A 23,153-nucleotide genomic window follows, 5' to 3' on the forward strand; every position below is an offset into this window, starting at 1 on the left:
ATCACCCACAAGCGACTATCTGCACGCAGACGTCCTCCGCCGCTCGCCTCACTCACACACATGTCGTGGTGGCCACCAGAGAGGAGGAGGTTGTAAGTGACTGGGGGGGAGGCTCGTGGGACAGAGGGACACTGGAAGAGGAAACAGGAGGGGGGGGGCCAACGGCGGTTAGTGCAAACAAGAGGAGGGCTGGAGTGGCGACGGTGACTGGAGCAGCAGTGGCAGCAGTAGCAGCGGCACCATGGCGCAAGCCGCCAAGCAGCTCCGCAAGACCAAGGACCTCGCGGAGGCCGCCGCCCAGGAGCAGAGGGAGAAGGAGGAGGAGAAGTTAAAAAAAAGGAATCGATCCAGGGACCGCAGGCGCAAGGTATGGCTCAGTCGTCTCCAGACACAGGGGAGAGGACGGTTATTCCTACATCCATCTTTCTCCAACCGTCTGACTGCCTTTATTACAGCCTCTGTCACCCACTGAATCTGTTGTGCTTGATTGGTTAGGATGCAATTACACACGTATAATTACACAGTTGGTCCTCCAGCCTCAGCTGGTGCATGCGCCTGAGTGTGTGTGTGTGTGTGTGTGTGCGTGCGTGCATTATGTGTGCAGGTTAACCAGTCAAGCACATATGCTCTTGTACAGGTTGTGTTTGCTCGCTCAGCTATAGGGGAGAGGAAAAGGGCTGTTGTGCCTTTGGAGGTGTGATCAGTTAACGTTGTTGGTTAAATAACAGCAGGTGTCTTATTTTTCAGTCTGACACGGGTGCTGCTTATTCATATTAATGAAATGCAAGTTCCCTGTTCTTTTTTTTGCTGCCTTCAGATCTGTGCTGGAGTTAGATGTGGTGTCTTCCCCCCCATGTACCAGGTTGTATTTATTTCAATTGGGGAGCTGTAAAATGGAGGGGGAAGATGGAGGTACACTCTAATAATAGATGCAGTTATAATGCACCTTTGGTAGCATGTCTAGTGCTACATGCATTGCTCTTGGATAGATCAGTGGTCACATTTGTGTTAACAGAAATATTTTTAAATAGCATCATGAACCAGGCATGCTGAACATCCTCCTGCAGGTACTTTTCTCTTCGTCTCACTTCTCTCCTACACTCTACCACTCTTCCTTTACCATCAGACGCAGATTATATTGAGGTTTTGCCACCTCGTTCTCAGTGTCACCTAAGTGATTTATGAAATAGTGATTTTCTCAGGAAAGGCATTCAATGAACAGATTGTAAAACCAATCCCTCACTGGAATTTACAGCATTGCTCTGTGTTTAGAGGCTATGGCCAGCTCTCAGCTGTTTCCTGTTCCTCTTGCAATATGTCTGTGATGTGGAGTGGCAATAGAGAACATGCAGGGCTTTATGTGTTTGATGTGTGTGTGTGTGTGTGTGTGTGTGTGTGTGTGTGTGTGTGTGTGTGTGTGTGTGTGTGTGTGTGTGTGTGTGTGTGTGTGTGTGTGTGTGTGTGTGTGTGTGTGTGTGTGTGTGTGTGTGTGTGTGTGTGTGTGCGCGCGCCTGTGCGTGTGCGTGTGCGTGTGTGTGTATCATAAGAGAGGATACAATAGGAGGGCAGAAGCTAAAAGCGACATACTGGTACAAATGGATTCTACAAAAAGAGCTGGTTGGCTCATGGGGCGTGATCCCTCTCTTCAAGTTAATTCATGTCCTTTTGGGTGTAAAACAATGTAAAGCTTGTTTCCTTGTGCTTAAAGCAGGCTGTACGGAAGCTTGTTGCAGCATGTTATGCTGATTTTTTTCTCGATACAGAACCTATATAAATGATACAACTCTGGTGCCTGTCTTTCAGCTGTCAGGTTGAGCTGCAATCTTTTTAACCACAACCGACTAGAACAAAGACTACTGGTTCAATAATGCTTTGTAGACAATATTCATATTTTGACTTTTCTGAATTGTTGCTATGATGAGAGGAGGTAAAACCATTTTTGGTAAGCTGATGTGTGATGGATACAGGTGTGAATGCTCTCTCCAGGTCACTGAGGGCTGATGCAGAAGATAGAAAATAGGTCACGTTTATAAAAGTGACACCTAGACAATGAATGTGGAGGTTGGTGGTGCAAACAAGCAGGTGGGAAGAATCACACAGTTTGACACACTTCACATGATGAGTTTCCCCTCAGTGGTGCATTGGGTTCTTGAGGGCATCCTTGATCTCACGTTTTAGGGACCTGCAGTCAAATCCTGTTAAAAAGGGGTTGTGCAAAATTAGATTTGTAGTACCCAGTTTGGTGAAATGTGTTGTGATGCTGTCAATGCATAAGTCACTAAATAATGTGAGACTGCCTCCACTTGTTTATTTAAGTTAACTTTTCCCACTGGGAAAAACAACATCTGAACTGGAAACTTCCATCTCGGTAAGTGGAAGGTTTTGCAATACCGGTAAGCAGATTTTTGATTGAAATCACTCAACATGGCAGCAGTTTTGCTGAAAGAAACTCGCTCCAAATCCTAATAGCTTATAGTTTTTATTTTATTTTTACTCAAACTCATTGGCAAAAGTAAAAATAGTTTTACCTCCTGAACTTAATTTCAACATAGTTGAAGTGTGTGACAGCAAGCTTGTTTGTCTCTTTGCTATACCCTTGACAGTAGTAATAAAGCAGCACTGCAGGTGGCAGCCATGTTTTTATTTGTGATTGGCATGTGAAAACTCAGAACTTGGACAGTCCCAGCTGGCAACTATCTCAGTTTCCCACTGCATTAAGGCGCAGCCATTTCTTATTCTAGCAGATTACAGTTTGAATAATTGTGATTTGGCGCGGCCCCTTTTTCAATCACATGACGACAACAAAGATGCAACATTGCAAGATCTCCAAAACCTGCAGAAAAGAGGGAAATAACCTCGTCATGTTATTATAAAAGGAGTGTCTTGAAGTAAAGCTTTAAACTCAAACATTCAGCAGGAGTTTAGATGTATTCTATTCCAATGTTTTGTAACATACTGAAAATTAGCTATTTTACCAGTCATTACCACGATACTTCAATGACATGTTAGTTTGTAGCATTTCTGATGCAGTATTATTTTCTTACTCAGCAGTCAGAACAATCTGTTTACTGTCATATATACTTCAATATACCCAAATCAGGATATTTAAGCAGTTTTGTCCCTTATTGTATCCACCACAGCATTATATTCAGACTCAGTGAATAGCACTGGTCATTTCTTTATCATTGGCTTATGTCAGTTGGCAGGATACGTTTGGCAGTCAGTGAACATCTTATCATCAAAGTTGATGTGTTTGAAGCGGAAAAAAACTTGGCAACTTTCAGGATTTAGTGAGTCTGGCACGGGTCAAATTGTGAATGGCAGGCAGCCGGTCCAGGGCATCTCCAAAAACAGCAGCTCTTGTGGGAAGTTCACTTGTCTGCTGTAGTTAAGTTCCAAGCAGTGCGATCCTAGCAAATATTAGTAGCTGCTATTAGCACAATATGCTGCAGAAGCAAATTCTGTTTTGGTTAGAAGGAAGTGGAGTTTGTGCTTTGATACGTTAGGGCAGTAAGAGGGGAACCTATGCAACATTAAATCACACTGGTTGATTGGTGGATGAAGCAACTTTTAACCACCTGCAAAACCATGTTCTTTTAGTTAAACTTCTGATTACTATCATGTTTACCGTTTGCCTGTCATACACATTTATTATAAAGTATGTTTTTGAATAAGAAAACTAGCATGATTGTGAAATGTGTTGAAATCACAGATTGAATGAGGTCTACTTATATCTATGCCTGTGTTTGCTTCCAAGTTAGAAAGGGGTGGAAAGTCACAGAGAGCATCGGTATTATTGTCATCTGCTGCATGTTACAAGCTGCAGGCACATTTCATTCTGCAATAAGGCAGAATTTATAGCGAAAACCCATCTCTTCTTTACTGCCTCTGGCTGCCTGGCCTTTCTCCCTCATGTTCACCTCAATCATCATCCAAGGCTTCTCTCATCTCTATCTTTCTTTCTTCCTTTCAGTAGATTGTTGCCACACACCCACAAGAAGTGCAGAGGCAAGTCAAACGGGACTTAGAGAGGAAGAGGAGACGCAGGCAGGTCTTTATGTTCAGGGGATGTTAGTTGGCTCCTCTCGATGTAAATCAAACTTGGCATCATGGGATCGCTCTTCCTTACCCCTCCCTACACCCAAAAGGTCATCTACCATCGTGCCAACAGAGATCCGATCACAGCTCAGGACAGACTGGACAGTAATGCAGTTACAAACCCTGAAAAGAAAGTTTCTCTGCTGGTTAAAGCCGATGCCACATCTGTGGAATGGCTCTGTTATCTTCTTCTCAGTGTCCTAATTCTTTAAACCCAAAGCTAGAGGTAGAGGAAAGTAACCTAAAGAGCAGATATAATTGGTAAGGTGACAAGTGCTATTAGAAAAAAGGAGGTATGGAGGTGGAAAGAGGACTCAACTGAGGGCTGGAACACAAAGGCAAAAGGAATTCATAATAATATCAATGATAATATATTTAGATTTTTTTTGCTACTTATATCCACCCAAAATTACAATACTCTGTCTATTCTACTCCCTTTTTGGTATCACAACTTGTCTAATTCTAATTCTAATCCTGTTAGAATCCGATCCAATACATATAAAAAACATAGTCGCCACTAAAAAAATCTTAATGCCAAGGTTCATTCACAGGATAAATAGACCATTGGCAAACTACTGCCTCAAAATTGGTGTCATTGGTTATGTATGTCCATATTATTTCTTCAAATTGCATTTAATAAACCTCTCTGCAAAACTTTGATATCCAACATTTCTCACTGCCCTTCACTTCATTTGTTTTCTTGACAATGGGTCCTTCTCACTCAAGATCGAGACCAATGCACTACTAATCTGCAGCAGCATCAGCACCCTTGTTGTTAACATTTTATAGCACAAAACTAAACCCTAACCGAGTTCAGAGGTTAAACCAATCACAAATACCAGTTCTACAGATCTCAATTTTAATCATGTATGGAACGGATGACAATACAAGCCAGAGGCACAGTGATGAGCTGCCCAGTTTGAATCACATTTGTGCCAAATTACAGCTTAACTGAATTTAGGCAAACCAGCCCTGAGGGTAGCAGTTGTTTTGCAAAACTGAATGGACACTCCTTGAATTATGTTCAACTCTCCTCGTGAATCATATGGCCACGACCTCCAAACACCAGCCAACAGAGCAGCAGAGACGGGGAAGGCAAATCTGCATAATAAGAGAAGCAAGGCAAGCAAAGGGAGGACTGATGCAGATTCTACACTATGTTCACCCTTATCTGAATAATGAAGAAACATAACCTTTGAAATAAAGTGCAGAAATGTCCTTTTCTTAACATTTTGCATTTCATGATAACATTTAAGCCACACATGTTCCCATAACTGTCCATTCAGTTATTTGCCTGATAAACTAAAACAAAGCTGTGGACTATAAATTAAAAAAAAGTCTTTGCAGGCTCTTCTATGCATATACCAAAGGCTTGGGTTCAAAATGATTAAATCAATCATTGTAAATTATTAATATGATATGAATGAAGGTTTTACTGGGGGATGTGAATTCTGAAAATGATGTGATAAAACAGCTTGAGAAAAGATTTATCTCTCCGATAAGAGTTTTAGTGCAAGAGAAACATTCACTTTGGGTACTCAATATTGTAAGATTCACATCTTCATCTCTCGCTCAATAATCGAGCGTCATCAGACAACAGAGAACACATGATCTTGACAAAATAGTAAAAATGGCGACTGTATGTATGTTGTATGAATGCTTATATAGGGCTTTTTTTCCAGCTTTGGCAATACAAAACTTAATATTGTTAATCACACTTTCCCCTAAAAACACACGCTCATACACCAATAGTGACAGTTACAGAGCAAGGCTCTCAACCTGCACTTTCAGGTTTAGTGTGTTGCTCAATAACACTTCAATGTATGGATGGGACGGACGATCTCACCCACAAACTTGCAATGGAAAGACTACAATCTGGACCAACTGTGGCAAAGCAAAAGTAACTTGTTTTCTTGTGCACAGAAAAAAATAAAAGAAGTTTGGCATGGTGTGTAAGATACGTGTACAGTTTATGTTTCAGAACTGAAATGCCTGAAAATTGATGACAAATCCAATCAAACATCATTAATCCCTGAGATGAACTTGAAGCAACTCTTCCATGACAATATAATCAATTGTATTTTCCAAGTGGCTTATACGAAAGACAAATCTTTAGTTCCTGCTTATTAATGAACTAAATTGGTTAGAAGTGAAGCTTCACTTTGATAATAATAAGCAGATCTGTTGTGCAGACCATTTTTCCTTCTTTAATGTGGGAGTATAGATGCCTGGCTATGTTAGAATAACAATGTGTACTAGGCATGGAGCTACGTCACTGCAGGAGCAAATGAAACTGCTTGGTCATCTTCAAATTGCACTTGTGATTGTGTGCTTAATTTTTCCGTTCTCTGTAACCAATGGGATAAACCGATCTGGGACGTGAAACCTTTTATCGTAGTCGCTCGGCCTGCAGCTCCTCGGGGCCAACGCATTTTCCTGTTTCCTGCAGGCTTGCACTTAATACAATGGATCCGAAGCTCTGTTAATGGATGGTGTGTGCTGTTTGCATCTGTGTGTGCCTGCTCGTGTTTTCAAAGGAGCTGGATGTGTGTGCACTCCCACTTTATGTGTGCGTGCATGCATGCGTCCATGTGTGTGAAATGGCAAGCCTTCCGGATATCTCATTACATTTTCATGTAACCTTATGGATACCCAGCGTTAATTAGCCAAAACTCTCTCCTATCCCTTTCCTTTTCTTTGCCTGTCAGCACGCTTTTGTTCACACAAAAAACAACACGTGATGAAGGACATAATGATGAAGGCCTAACATAGCTAATTAAAAGTTGTGTATATTATATATATTTAAAAAAAAAAAAATCATACCTCCTGGTCATAAAGCTCTATGTCTGGAATGCAAATTAGTTTGTTATTTTTGTAATTCGGACTATTGCATTTCACAACACAACATTTCCCCTTGAATCATTACACCCCTGATCAATGAGACCCACATAAACATTTAACGTTGAACCAATTTACTTTACATCGTACCATTTAAACCTTCAAAAAGCTCAAAGGATAATACATAAATGATAGTTTGTACAAGGGTTGTATTTTGTCCGTCTTAAAAACTGCCTAAATCTTTTGGCACATTGTAGGAGTTAAAAAAAACCCAAAACGTTCTCGCTTGTTTCTTGCATCATTTTGCGTAAGGCAACTGTAATCTGAGGTGTGGGCTGCTGCCTTTTCATCCCCTTTGAGGAAAGGGAGGGCAAGATGAGCCAAGGTCGAGCAGAGCAGAGAGCAGCTCTCCGCCCAACCCCAAGCAGCCAGCCACAGGCTATATTTACCTGGCAGCCGAGGATTACACTGCATCTGAGGCCAGAGCTACATGTCTATCTACACACCACTACCATGTGCTAGCTCGAACGCCTGCTCCGATACGGTATCTGATGTTGCTCTGGATCTGTACCTGCTCAAGCAACATGCAGCATTTCAGAATAAAAGCATGATAGCTGATACTTATCAGATCACTCTGAGGTGTTATCTGTGACCTGACTGTGTCACATCCAGCATTTTGATCTGTAGATCAGCACGCCGTGTCAGACGCCCTGATGATTATCAGAAAAGTAATATTGCTCCATTAATATGGGAAACTTTGTGATTTATTGTCCGCTTTCTCAAAGTGTATTCCTATGATCTAGATTTTGTTCTTTCCAGCAAGATGATGCATCTTTGTACCAAGTCAAGTCGAGTTTGTGAGCATCAGAGAGAGTATTCAAACTTTCCTTTAATTGCCTGAAAGACCACAACCTTTATTTCATTGGCTGAAACGAAGGTTGCAATAGTGATGGCACCACACAGAGTTCAATGACATTTTGCTGAGCACATCCTACTTTATCTGGCAGAGCTCTAACTTCTATTTCCAAAAATTTTCCCCATGAGTATCCCTAGGCAGCTCGCCACATTTTATATTTCTGGTACAATAGTATTGGACAATAGAGCTTGCTAAAGAATTGACTCTATACTGCAGTCAATGGACAGTTGAATGGCACTCCTGTTCTTCTTGAAAGTGAACATGTATACCTGTGTGTGACATTCTGAGAGGGGAGAAACATTTCAATACATTTTAGTATGATTATTACCCTGTGAGCCAAAGCTTACCCAAGTAAGCCCCAGCTTATATAAGTGTAAAAAGGTTTAGGTTTACGTGACAACGAGAAAACTGAAAGCTTTATTTTGGAAGTCCGTTTGCACGACAATGGTGCTTGGAGCCAATGATAATGCCATTTTTTTGAAAACGGCTCCCAAGGTGTAACTTTAAAAAAAAAAACACCACTTCACACAACTTCATCTCTAGAGTTCCTCGGAAATTAAAAGGAGAAACGCTTGCCATGAAAAGGCATCTGTATGACCTGCCATCCACTTTCTGGTGCCCCCAAGGGGAAACGTCTCTGCCACTTTAAAAACCAATGTTTTAGAGTTAAAACTGCAAATGTGGAAGCCACTGAAAAAGAGATGGGTTCATAATGAACTGGGATTTCTTCATTTTCATGAAAAATAACATCCATTAATGATTTATCCGGGGATTCGAGGCTTTGCCTGCTCTGAGCTTGCTAATACTAGAATGTCAAAATGAACCATGACGAAACACTTTCTACAATCTCAAGCCGATCTGGGAAACTACCAGGTGTTGATGTGTCACCCCAGGGTTTGGCTTCACTTTAATAAGATGGCAAATTGTAAATCAGAGATGGCTTGCAGCCTTTCCTTAAGGCAATCGAATGGTTTGCTGCAAAAATATTTACAAATATGTTGAAGTGATGTCAATAATATTGACTTTACATATCATTTCATTCCTTTGTGGGCCGACCTCTTCTATTGAGGCTTAATTACACTCTTCTAAAAATGCTGTTGAACCTGATCACATGGGATTGTATCTAAAAAGGTATTGACCCAAATCAAATCTCAGATTTGGGGCAACTTTTGTATTTAAGGTATACAAGGTTTACTCATGCGGTTGTACGAATGTTAATTCGATTGATTGGATTGATCTGTTGTCTGGCTTCCTGTGAGCTCCTCAGGAGTCACAGCTCATCTGCCAGCCTGTACCTGGTAATCAGAGCATCCATCATCATTGTTAGCAAGGCCAACCAATGTGAAGCACTGCCATCCAGAGGGAGAGGTGACAGCTGTAAATCTTTTGGCAAAGTTTATTGCGACCCTGAGGTCAGCCTGCAGGGGGTCTCAAGTGACGGATGTTGCCATGGTGATTACACATTGACGCCACACGTTGCTGGATGATGAAGAGTCGAGACAAATGAGGGGATGCCTCCGGATTGGCGATGACATATCGGGACATCCGCAGATTACCCGCCGTTCCTAAAATGCTGGAGGCAGGACAGCTTGTTGCTTCCTTGTCATTCTCCTACAGATCTGTTCGCTCCCAGATTTATATGGATGCTGAGTTTAATATCAGCTCACAGTACATCTGTTTGGACTGAACTAAATCTATAGCAAAACAGAATTAAGTTAAGCAGTTATAGAACACGTTGAGTTTCAATAATTGACCTACACAGAAAGAAAGTCCAACACTGACAGGCAGAATCACGCGATTGCCTTTAATTACAACGAGTCATTAGAGGGACAGTGAAAGTGATGCAGACTGGCACAATGCCACACACACACACACACCAATATGCAGACAAAAGACACACACACACACACACTGACAAAGAGCCGAAGCTGGGCATTATGTAATGGAATTAGAGCTCCTCAAGGTCTACATGGATCATGTAGAAAGCAGGAGTGCACTAATGCACTGAAGTAGCCATTCTCAGTCACGCCCAGACTCCATCACTTTCCTTTGCTGGCCTAAACACATTTCACTGTACATGTGCTGGCTAATGGACACAATGCCGAAAAAAATCAACAATTGCATGTACTGGAGTGAGATATATTTATTATTACTTGCACAGTATTTGATCGTGCTGGTAAACATTGTGAAAATGTGTTGTAGTGTTTATTTTATAGTCCATGTTTAAGTAAAGGATTAGTTAAGGAAAGTAATGAATGATACATTTCAACGTCTTGTCTTGTCTTGGATGGTACTGTTGACTTGTGCTAGGTTTTGGAAGCGAGTAGTTATCTTTTGAGGGGAAAAAACCTGGTGAAACCATGGTTCAATGACATCTTCAATGTTTTTTATACATTTGTTTTGTCATTAGATTCACTAAAGGAACAGTTGTGAATTGTCAAACTTTTGTTTTCAACATTGTTTGGTGGCAGAGGTGGCTTGTAACAAGAGTATTTGTACTTGACAAGCTGTCCAGTTTTTGTAACTGATTTAACCAGCATCCCCAAACAGCTGACTGACCACACCAGTGACAACCTGCTGTCTATTTCTCTCTTGTGTCTTAACAAACTGTGAGTAGACTCATGACATCACCTGGTGTTACAGTGTGGTATTACACAATAGGGCATTTCTGGGCTACGACATCAAGACTCAAGGTTGTTGTTTTTTTTTTTTTTTATTGTATATAGTGTAAGTGTACACAATTAGATAAGTCTTTAATCAAGTCATACTGCCCACGAATGTGTAAGTAAAGATTTTGGGAGTTAAATTTGTGATGATTTAAAAATTTTTTGGATCAAGTAGGAGTTGTTTCGCTTTAATTACATCTACTGAAGCATGCAGCTGAACTGGTGGTTTAATTGGTTTTCTGTACGTGCGCACCTGCGTGCGTGCGAGTGTGTGTCTTGTGTCACCAGGACTGCTGTCTCATAGCAGATGGAACGGATGGTCTCCCTTCTGGTTCATCACTCAATAAGTGATCTTTGCCGGTAGAGAGCACATTTGTCCACATGTGCACATCAAGGTGAAATTAAAGGGATTAGGTTAAAAACGAACGCGTACTGTGGGGAAAAATGAGTTGGAACGGCACAATTTCTAACATCAGCAGTTTGCCAAACATCCCTGGCCAGTCAGGCTGCCATTCATTTGCTCGTATCACATCGTCACTCTCTGATGTGGCGGAGCTTGCATCAGCAGTGGCTGATGGCAGCGGGGCGAAGAGCGCGACAGCATTGGGAGATGGCTACAAGTCAACACAAAGCAAGTGATTCCCCTCAGTTGACTCAAGATCTTCGTCATCTCTTTTCCACATTCCCTCTCGTGCTCTGATTCTTTCTTCTCTCTGAGTGTGCGTGATCTTGCGTTTCTCATTGTGAATATGTCTTATTACCTCGAACATGTATGTTGGGGAAGAAAAAAGGAAAAGACGCCAATCAAGCTGTGCGCTTTGTTTTTCTGCTCTATCCTCTTCTGCTGTCTACTGTACAGAGGCATTGGAATGGAAAATCCACACTCCACTCGTATAAATACTTCATTGCTAATTCAATTTTTAACTCGAGATGGAAGGAAGGAAAATGTAGCAACTGTTTGTTCATTCAACGCAACCTCATTGCTTCTTTCCGTCTTTGTGCTTATCCAAGCTGCTGGTCTCGTTTTTTTTTTCTCTCGGTCCTTCCATCTTGCTCTCCTTTTTCTTACTCCCCCTTTTCTCATGTTCTCTTCTTGGTTCATCTCGCTTAATCATTCTGTCTTAGTTTGTGTCATATACATACTGACTTCTTGTGATTTTTATTGGTTATGATAAGTTTTGCTGGCTCAAAGTGAAACGAATGCCTGTAATTATAATACTTTAAACAAGAATGATGGAGCTCCCCTAATTGCAGTAGATGGTGAGATTGCTCTGACAGGAGTAGCTTAGAGTAGTGCCTCCATTGTAACGCCATCTGATCTTTGAGAGTGGAGAAAATAATTGGGAAAGTTTATAAACTCCCACTGAAAGCTTTCACATGTAGGTTAGAATAGATGTTTTGGACACTGTGAATAATCATTCCCGCTCGCTGAGCCATTCTCTCAGTCTACTTAATAAAACCAAGTTAATGCTATTTTATATTACTGCATTTTTGGCTTGAGCATTTTATGTGTAAAATTTGTATGACTCAGAATAGTTCGTTGGGTTGATCATGGAGTTGCCCAGTTGAGTCAGTCACTAGTTACTTTGGCATAGCAGTGAAATCAACAGCTCTGTGCTTCAGAGTCCACCGTCATGCTGCTGTCCTCCTCCAGAAAATCTGTCAAATGTCCGTGTGCTGAACTGAAATACTCGGCTGAGTCTCTCTCTTTGGAATCCCCTGCAATGCTGACAGCAGCAAGTAAGAGAACAAAGCCCATTCACGTTACTTCTGTAGTCCACGTAACAAGGAGTGTGTATAATGGATGCATACATAAATAAGGCAAACAGCAATATGTCTTCATGGTTAGCCATGCATATTGGTTTTATAGTGTATTTTGTTTTCACTTAATTTGAATCAAATTGCCATATTTTCTGGGATATAAGTTACACTCTTTTCAGTTGTTTGGCTGGTTATAGGACTTTTATTCAGAAGCAACATGCTATGGCAGTAATACAGGACCTATTGTTTACTGGACTTCACTGTATTTTGTTTTTTTCTGTCTCCTCATGATACATTTTTAACAGCTGCCAGCTGTAGTCCGGCTTATAGTGTAGAAAGAATGACCACTAACAATTTGTTTCTTTTCTTCACTCTTACAGGAGAAATAAAGCGACAGCAAGAAAGGCTTGTTGCTTGTTTGTTATTGTCATGTGAATGCAGTAAACGGGGAGATGGGACTTAACTAACTGGTAAATTGGAATAGGATTTCACACAATCACATTAAACACGTTCACTGCTTTCTCATTGTTCCAGAACAGGGAGGTGTTGTTTTGTTTTTATTAATGTTTTTCCTTTTGCTCATTAGGCTGAAATGTTTAATGATCTGGTATTTTGAGTTGTGTAAAAATTGTCCTGAGTAAATCATGCAAGGATAAACATTAGTCCTTAATGCACTTTCTTGTGCCTCAATCCAGAAGAAGAAAGAATTCAGATTGTTTCTACAATAGTAGGCCATGTCTGCATAGTTGACAGCTAATGTAACCTCATCAAGCTGCCAAATATCTAAAAATGGAGGTCAAAACTGTCAGGATTACTATTCATACATGGGCACGGTCAGAGCAAGATCAGCATAAAGTAATGAATCTTCTCTGAGTACATTACAGCTGTGTCATATTGAGCTGTAAGAGTGTGTTGCCCATGCTTCACACTGTTAACCTAATGTTAATTCACTGCTTAGTGTGCAGATTCAGCCTCATTAGCAGACATGGAAATTTCTCTCAGTAGAAAATCCGATGCAAACCATTTGCCCTTTCCCCTCTCTTCTATCCATTTGGCTTTCTCCATCTATCCACCTCTCTATCCCTTTATCCTCCCTCCTTACACTGTGAAGGTATTGATCCAACATTGATACTTGTCACTTGACTAGCTGTTGAACACATGCAAAGATTCTGCATCACTCACAGTAATATTTCTCTCGAGCTCAATTCTCTTCTTTCCTGTGCCAGGTAGACCGAAATATCCATAGCACACTTGAGCAGATTAAATAAACCCTGTGTCTCTGCCAGAACAGCTTGTGAGTTATAAAATAGCTTTTGAAATAGCTTGTATTGTTTTGATGATGTTCAAGATTGCGGGAAACAGAAATAAATGGAGAAGTGGTGTTGCTTTGAGGCCACACAGTATTGAAAAATGTATTCATTATTTTGACGCTTCATTTGTCCTATTTCCAAAACAGCCTGAAACCCTGAGAAGGGCTTAATTATGGAATGGTCCAAGGATGATACAGTCTTGATCGTAATATCTTGTCATTTGATTTACTGCTGTGTCTTTAACTTGCGCTTCTAAAGAGTTAGAGTGAGGAAACTTCAAATGGAGAAAAAAAAAACACCTTCATCAATACATGAATTCATATATTACTGTATGATCCCTGGACAGCTGCACTGTGGAAAAATGCACTCAGACTGTGGGACAGTAGAATGGTGGTGCAGACAGCCTGAGGAAAAGGTTTGGCAAGCTCACCGAACCACTGACTCTCACACTGTGATTCCATTTCCTCCCATTCCAATGCACACAGGCACATATATACTTTCACACTGCTGTTCTCTCATGTCTGTGACTCACTCCAGTGCAGCCATTCTAACACATTTGTGGCTCGTGGCATGATTGTAATGAAGCTGCAAGTCTGACTCAGCAGTTTTTCAGGCCGTATGACTGAGTGACATGGTGGCGGGGCGCGTGTCCTGCTGGCTCGGCACCAGCCGCCCCATGGGGAAGGCCAAGGTGACAGGGAAAAAAAAAACACACAGGCTCTTAAAATGTGCACACAGCATCCATGAAAATCACCTCCATAATCCTATAGTTTAACTGAGGCTTTATCGGTGACATTGCTATTCAGAGGCTGAGCTTAGGGCTGGGTCCGATCCAGTATCGGTATCGGGTTCCGATACCAACGTAACTCACGGATCAGAAATTTCTGATCCAACCGGCAGAAATTTCCCATCCATGAAGCCTTGTCTGTGCTTTACTGTTGCCGAAATGACTCCACCGGTGTTTCTCTGCCGATGTCTGGATTGGTAGAAATAATGCAGTGGTATGTTCTTGCATATTTTCAAGCTTAAATTAAATGAAGACAGAATGTTTTTCATTTTTTGTTTTTCTCTCTGTACTGAGTGCATTTTACATTTGACTTGATCAATCTATGGCGACCAGGTGTGTACTTAGTTTCTCCATTTCTTTTTATTTATTTATTATTCTCTTTCTTTTGTTTTTGTGTTGTTGTTGTTGTTGTTGTTTTGTTTGTTTTGCTTTTGTTTTGGCATATCTTCTTATATTCAAAATGCCATTATTTGTAGCAATTCTATATCTAAAAACACAATAAACAAACTTGAGCAAAAAAATGTTTTATTTTTCGTAGTTTTTGATTTGACCAATATTTTACTACCACAAGTGCAATTGAGTCGTGTACAGAGCTGTCAAGGGTGTTGCATTTCTACATGTAATTAGATTATTCCACAAATCACGTTTTGTTGTGAAATTTCTTTTCCTGTTTACAACTGACATCTCAATCCCATGTGGGCAAATTGTTTTGGCATCCTGCGGTACACTTATCGCGTGTTTAATACACTGCACAGACAACAAGAATAAGCAACTGTTGAGGGATGATTGATGGTGCTCTGAATGAAGTGAAGCTTTCCGCAAATGCAGCATGTCAGCTTGTCTAGCCCTTATTTTTAGCTCTCCCTGGTGCATAGGGTTTATTATAGCAGGAGCTCCGGAAGGAGCTCAGTGGCTTCTCATTGTGGCGTCACGTGACAGCAGCCATTCTGCTGCCCACTTCGTGTCAATGTTCACTAGCTTCATCAGGATGCGAGAAGATGTTAAGCTTTAAATGCATAGTTTACTGTCGAATGTTGCCATTTGGGGTTATAGGAACTGTCATATGCTTGAGAGTGGAGATCTTATGAGTTCAAAGAAAGTCACTTATGGCTGTGTGGCTTGCATGGCTGTGGGGTGGTTAACAACCTTGTCTCACAGTGAGAATATCCCCATTTCAGCCCTGGCTTGGGGTGATTTCTATGCAGAGTTTGCATTTTCTTCTTGTTTTGGTTTTCCACAGATAATCTTCCCAAAGTCCTTTTGAGGTTCATTGGTGACCCGGAATTGCCATATGGCTTGAATCTGATAGCTGTCTGTTTCTCTCTCTACCCTGCCTTTAGCCACTGTCCGCTGGAATCCGTTTCAGCAGGCTGTGACTCCAAGTTGAACAAAAACAACATCGTAGATTAAAATACGGTTCTCTGTATCTGTCTTATTCCCTTTTTTCTTATTTCACATATGTGAATGGGTTCAGATGGGTATCCTTGAAGTATTCCACCTTCTCTCGGTTTCTCACTCTATTTCTCACCACTCTCACTGTCCTTCCTAATTTACATTTTATGAAAAAAGTCAGCTTCTTCACATAAGGCGTAGGCCATTCTGGTAAATTGAGTGGTGCTGTAACCCCTACCAGACCTTGTGCCGCGGGCCTGACCCTCCTATCAGGAGCTTGGCCCATTGATATATAGCTAAAATGCCCCTCATGAACTTGCACAGGATGCTGAATCATGTGCAGGTGGCTGTATTGAGTGGCCTCTATGACAAGTCACAAACTCCCGAAGTCCATCACAACAGCAGGAGCAATTTGTGGCAGAGTCATTACTCTCCTCCGGGGGCATGTTGAAATGATTTTCCACTTTACTGAGTCTTCCTCTGTACATTGTGATTATGTTTCATCTTGTTTATAAAAAAAAAATAAAAAATTGTATGTCATCTTCATCTTACTTCATTTTGAGCCTAATGGGGGATAAAAAGAATACACCAGATTCAATAATTTGTCTTCAAACTTCATGGAAAAGTGACTTGATCAAGGCTTGTGCTCAGTGCATTAAGACAGCGCTTTAAGTAATGGTTGATGTTATTGACGTATCGTTGCTATCTTTAGAAGAAAACGTGGTTCTAATGCTCATAGCATCTCTCTCAGCATGAGTGTGCCCTCCTGCAATCTTTTTCTTCTCTCGTCTCTCTTTCTCACATTCGCCCTCTGTGCCGCTTCCTGCGCCGACCCTCATCAGCCCCACTGCGCCCCCATCACTCTTCCATCATGTTGCTTACTGGTATGAGTCTGCTCCACCCGCTGGGTGATTAGTGATGACCTGCTGTCAGTAACACAGAGATGCACAGTGGGGACGGCTTGCTGAGCTCAGACGTCACCCGACGGCATAAACATGGGTAGACGCATGTATTTGTAAACACTCAAATACAATTAAATGACACGTATACATCAAAAGTAATGAAACTAATTCTTTTTGCAGATGATAGAAATATTTTCTGCTCAGGGTTTGATCTCCAATTACTACCGAATACAATCAGTGGTGAAATGTACAGACTAAAAAAGTGGTTTAACATAAATAAATGATCATTAAACGTAAGCAAAACTAAATTCTTCTTATTTGGCAATGGTAAAAGGGATGTACAATGCACAATTACAGTTATATGGTGTGGACATTGTGATCATGAAAGTAAGTTTCTTGGTGTTATAATTGATGATAAAATATATTGGAAATCTCGCATAAAACACATTCAAACCAAAATGTCAAGAAGCATTTCAGTAATCGATAAAGTAAGACACATTCTGGACCACACATCTATCCACATATTATACTGTTCACTGGTGTTACCATATCTAAATTACTTTGCAGAGGTCTGGGGCAACACTTGTAAATGTTCTTTCCAGCCCCTATCAATTTTACAAAAAAAGAACAGGAATAGGGATACTTCATAATACTGGCTATAGAGATCATACAAATCATTATTACTGCAGGTCCTTTATACAGGGCAAACATATCACTACACTTGAATTGCCCAACTGGTCTCCTGACAAGTTGACAGAACGATGAAGAATTTGATTTGTTCTGTTATATTTTCTTTTACCTCTTTAATGCACACGTACCACAGATTTTATTGCGTAAATGTTCTGTGTTTGATCCATCCTTTCACCCCAGCTTGTCCAAATGCCCATTCCCTCACTCATTGGAGCAAGAAATGACACACCCTGGTATTTTATCTCCTCCAGTTTATCTTTCTGTCACAATTAGCACCACCGAAGCAGGTCATATGTAGGTTGTTTTCGTAGCTTGTTGCTTAGATTTATCAGACCAATTTCACACTAGGATGACTTGGTATTGTCTTCTTCTACCGTTTACTGTCCTTGGAGTGGTGGGTTGCAAGATGTTAGTTTCTTGGTATTTTTTCTTTCTTCAGTTTGTCATAGTATGAGCCTGTCGTGTTTTTCTTCATCACATGACAACATTTTCATTCATCAACCCATTCTGAACTGAAATCACGATAAGCTTGTGTGTTCTTAACTGACTTCCGGAGAGGGATACTGGATGAGGTATATACAAATTTCAAGCAAGCCTCGGTGGAATTGGCAGTTCTAAAAGAAATCTAAATAAAGGTCAATGTTGATATAGATTTATTTTTATCCAATAAGTCAGTGACTTTCACTGCACCAGGACAGGTAAAAGGTGCCCCGGTCCTAAATATGGCAGCTATAAATAAAAAGGTCCTGGTACTAAGGCTCCGTTGACATGTTTTTCAAGTGAAAACGGAAAAGGTTTGTTGTGTTTTCGGTGTCTGTTTACATGACAAACATGCTCAAGGCCACTTTTTGAAAACTGCTCCCAAGGTGGAACTTTTCAATAACGCTCCAGCTCTGTCACCATGTAAATGGGGTAAACTCACCTTTTCTGAAATGCTGCTACTGTGCATGTGCACAACGGCTGTAGTAAATAGTACTTCTCCACTTGCGCTAGTAGATCAAAAATAACAACAATGGGGACCTCCAGTGTGGCATGCCTCCATGCTCCAAGTCGTTTCATTACAAAAACAAAAAAAAACAACTTCTGGCCTGGCATGCTAACGACATTGTTTTCAACGTTTTTGCCGTTTCTGTCTTTTCTTACATCATTTTCAAATCATTGCCGTGTAAACACAAAACTTTTCGAAAGCGGATACAGAGAAAGGATGACTTATCAATAGAAACATTGTCTGTTCTCCTTCTCTCACGGGTCTTGTCTGCGTTCTCCCTCTGGTGCTTCCTGGGCTGAGGTATGGCTTTCTGGGGTGGTTTGCTAGAGCATTCTCGGCTCTGGGTTGGCCACCAGGTGCCGGGGTGGGGGTAGCGCTGTTTGTGGCAAGGTTAATTTTACCAAACGCCAAATAAGTAAAGATGTTAAGTGACCATGTCTTCTGACTGACAAGATATCTTGGTGACCTAATAGCACTTTGTGAGATTTTAAGTTTACTCTGCATAGTGAGTAGTTGTTTGTATTGTAAACTCACAAGAATATAACCTGCTTCAAATGCTTTTTCATATTTTAAATGCTCAGTGTGGTTGCATAGCAAAACAAAACCTATGAGAATTAAGTGTAAATGTTAATTAAAAGTATTGAACATAATTAGTGTCTCGGATGTGACAGTTTATTGATCAGTGTTAATACTGTTTAATACTCATCTGTGACTATAGTCAAACATCCCAGCATCCTCTCCTGAATTGATGGGAAAAGGAAAAATGCAGAGAAGAAAACAGCATTTAACAAGATGTATTTTTCTTTTCTTTTTTTTTCTTTTCCATTTGTTTCATCTAATTTGAATCATTCCTTTGTTCGAATAAAGAAATGGATAAAATAAATGTTCAAGTTACCTCAGCACCACAAAGGTCAAATAATTAAATGCTTGACTTCAGAAGGTGGATGCACACTGAACACGTTTAATAGCATTACTCTTGGTCTGTTTGATGCACTGATACATTTTCACATACCATGTACAGTACAACGTATCTGATATTAGCTCTGATTGTCTTTTGTGGACTCCGACACCACAGTGGGGTCCATCACTCTCTTCACATATAGTGTTTGTGTTCCAGCCTCAGAAAGGAAGTGAAAGGCACTAAAAGGTTTGATACTACCTGTGGTCTTGCAAAGCTGTCAACCAGATGAGCATTTAGGGTTGGGTGTGGTTTACACATGAGATATTGTTGGTTGGCATCTGTAATTTGATCAAAGTAATTGATGTGCATGTATGGAACACTGTGATTGAAGTGTGTGGGCAGGAAATGGCTGATAGAATTGACACTTTGGGGCTGGAGCCATCACTCACAATTACTTTTATTGCAACAATTATTCAAGTCCTTTGGAAATGCTACTTTTAATGTCTGGCTTTACTGTGACTGCTCACAACACTGCTAACAACACTATGTTTATTATAATGGAGGACTAAAGCTACTTAAAAAATTAAATTGCCATAGCATTGATTCAGCTAAATATTGCAGCTCTAGATATTTCTACCCTTTCATCGAAGGTTGAGCCATGTGATTTGTTTGTGTTGTTTGCACAGCATATTGTGAGTGTGAGCAGACACGCAGAGGCTTTATGTGTGTTGGAGTGTGTACATCCTGCAGTGAGGAACATATGTCAACTTCTGTGACCGCCTGTTGGCAGTGGGACAGAAGATGATGTAGCATGTTGCATTGTGGGTGGGTTTGTGTGCTGTGACGGACATACTGTATTTGCACAGTAACACGTACGTGTGTGTCCGTGTGCATCTGATCATTATTTGGGATCCACGTGCTTTCACATACAGATTGAGTGTGTGTGTATTTGTCTTGTGGCTGTCAGCACACTTGTGTGAGTTAGTGTGTGTCAGCTCCACAGTCCTCCACCGTCCTGATTCATGACACGGGTGATTTGGTAGGCAGTCAGTCATCGTCCCGAGCGGCCGGCAGCGCCTGCCCCCCGCGCCGACCCCCCACTGCCTCTCGGCACATCTGCCGCCTCCTCCCAGGCCACAGTCACAGATACCCTGACATCGACCACCCAACAGTGCCTTAAACTACTGAGTCATACTGCAATGACCTTATCCTGACTTTCCCATTCAGTTCTGTGGTCAATTTAGTCTCACGGTCCAACGATCCCGTTGTGGTTTTGTTTACCGTGATGATTCTTTGTTTATGTACTTCATTTCACTTGAGATTTAATTCTTTATTTGTGAGTCTGGCTTTTTTTTTCTCTGTGTTTCACTGCATGAAGAATAGCTTCTATTGTTTTGCAGATTCAGAATTTTGACAGACATTTGTGTTCTTACCCATAATTATGAGTCAGGAAACATTAGCATATTTACTCCAGAGAGAAAGGAGCATTTGTATTATTTTGCAAAACATTAAGATACTTCGAAAGTGGAAAAAAAATAAAAAATAAAGGCTGTCTTATCATTGCCTGATCTCATTGAGCTCCAGTTTTATGCACATTTTTGAGTTACTGCGCACCACAAAAAGAATATACAATACTAACGTTCACCAATTTAGGAAATTCACTTCTCACTTTCCAAAAAGACAATAGGAGTTATCCACAAGTTTTGAGATCTCTACTTAACAAATGTTCATGTAAGATAATCTTCACAAGCCAATAAAAAGTTGTTAGAATTGAAAAGCAAACTCTGAGATCCTGTGACTTGGTAAATCTGCAAATTGAGCCGTTTGAGTTTGAAGATTTTCATATAATCTTAACAATGCTGAAGAATCAGGGTAGTTTGTGTTCGAGGTGAGGGCGCAGTAACTCAGCAACTTCCTTGGTAATTATTTTTCCAAATGTGTTTTGTTGTTATCCTTTTATTTCTACCTTCAAAGTACTTTGAATTGCCTTGCTCCTGAGTACTTACCTTGACTGCATTCTCCTTATGAAAGACAAATGAACAGAACTGAGCCCATGCATAGCACTGACACAGTCTGGTGTGGATTCAGTGGTAATATTAACTTTTCTCAGAAATATTGCAAAGGTAAGACAAAAAAAATCCCTTATTCATATAAAACAACTTCTGTTTTTAATCATATTTAGCTGATATCCTCCTCATGCTTTGATCTACCGTAATGGGGTTTATATTTTCATAATCTGCAGAGTCTCTGCATTCATTGGTTGTATGGAATGTGAGTTTGGCATGAAGTGGCAGAGCGAGTGTTCAAAATGTGACAAGTCAATTGATGAATTGACTCCATGTGGATTTTGGTTTTTAGTACTTTCATGGATTAGTATTTGTATATTTGTATGTTAAATGCCATATATATTCCTGCAATCAGGGTTTTCCTGTTTTATCGCATGCGTGACATCACTTTCATGATGTTTGTAGCTTTCTACCTTCAATTTGAAACAACAAAATACCAAAGAACCACACGTGAAATATTTAAGAAATCATTGATATGACAATCTTCTGTGCCTTTCTTAAATACTCACTTCATTTATATTAAAAATGTAAGCTTTATCACAATTTTTGGACTCCTCGACAGAGCAAATATAATTCTTTTCAAGACTTAGGCTTAATAAATAGTATGATTAATAATTCCTTATGTGTATTTCATCACATTGTTCACTGGGGTCACATGTATGAGCATCATGTAATTATGAGAATAAGAACAAGTGTCACTTTCTACTTGTGTTCGTGCAGATATACAATCGATCACACTGGTTTATTTTCACACCGAAGTGGCAAAGGCAACTCCACATTACAACTGATGATTGAGTAACTGTCTTCAACAAACTGATTTCATTGTGTTTACTATTATACACAATTTGACCTTCACTCATTTCATACGATGACGCATGAATATAAATAATTAAAACCGCATCAAAAATTAAACTGAACTCTGCCCAGGATGCTTTATGGGTATGAAGTATGTCTCTAAATCTTCCGAGGAAATTTGGGATTTTGTGCAATATAGTCGCATGAATAAACAAAACGAGTACGGTACTTTCAGTCACTGAAATTCTAACTTACAGCTTTAGAGATAAAATTGGCAGATGCTTTACGACAGGGAAGAACTAGAGAATATAAAGCATTACATGCAGTAGGATGAAAGAACGCATTATTCCAATGTACTGTAGAATATCCTGAGACTGTACCGAAGCCCAAAGGCGGTGGCATCGACCTCAGCGCTGGCCTGAGATCACCTCAAAAAGAACAGATGACAGATGGATGTGGGAGGATGGAGTGATAAACTGACAGAGCTGAAACGAGGAGTGCTACAAGAGTGTGTCATCTGCTGGGACGGCAGCACAGAGAAGCTTTTGTTTCCCCCAAGTGTGTGATTACAACATAATGTGTGTATAACTGAGCGCGTGTGCCTGTAGAAGGGTAGACTCCTTTTAGGTTTTGAAGTGTCTGGTGTGGTTTGTGTAATATTGAGTCTCTGTTGATAGATTGATTATTGACGCAGACAAGCTGCATTCACTGACTGAATATTTACACTTGGTGCATTAATTCACTTGGACAATATTGGGTTGGCAAGTGTGTGTGTGTGTGTGTGTACAAGAATTATGCAAATCTTCAGCTTTCCATACCAGGAAATCTTTGAAGAGATCACATCCACACCGACCACCAAAGGTGCTGTTCAGCATGACCTCTGACTTCCCCCCGTCGAGGGATCCTGAGTTGAAAACAAAATCCCAGTGTGATTCCAATTGTTCCAAGACCTCTGTCCGTCTCCCCATCACACACTGAGAGGGTGAGACGTGACATATCTCAGATCCTCCTTCTTTCCCTGTTGATTTCTTGCATCTGAGCTC

The 23,153-nt window shown here is 40.6% G+C and overlaps 1 protein-coding gene across 1 annotated transcript in view; it reads left to right on the forward strand.

Annotated features, from left to right (window-relative positions):
* Positions 1-241: 241 nt before the first annotated feature.
* ank1b (ankyrin 1, erythrocytic b) overlaps positions 242-23,153 on the forward strand; it is a gene marked incomplete at both ends in the record, with an annotated part of 76,264 nt that continues 53,352 nt past the window's right edge. Inside the window, one exon of the mRNA XM_080509824.1 lies at positions 242-367. Within this exon, the coding sequence (XP_080365950.1) occupies positions 242-367 (126 nt within the window). The remainder of the gene's footprint in view (positions 368-23,153) is intronic.

Source organism: Blennius ocellaris (genome assembly GCF_963422515.1).
Source record: "Blennius ocellaris genome assembly, chromosome: 15".
Taxonomy (NCBI): domain Eukaryota; kingdom Metazoa; phylum Chordata; class Actinopteri; order Blenniiformes; family Blenniidae; genus Blennius; species Blennius ocellaris.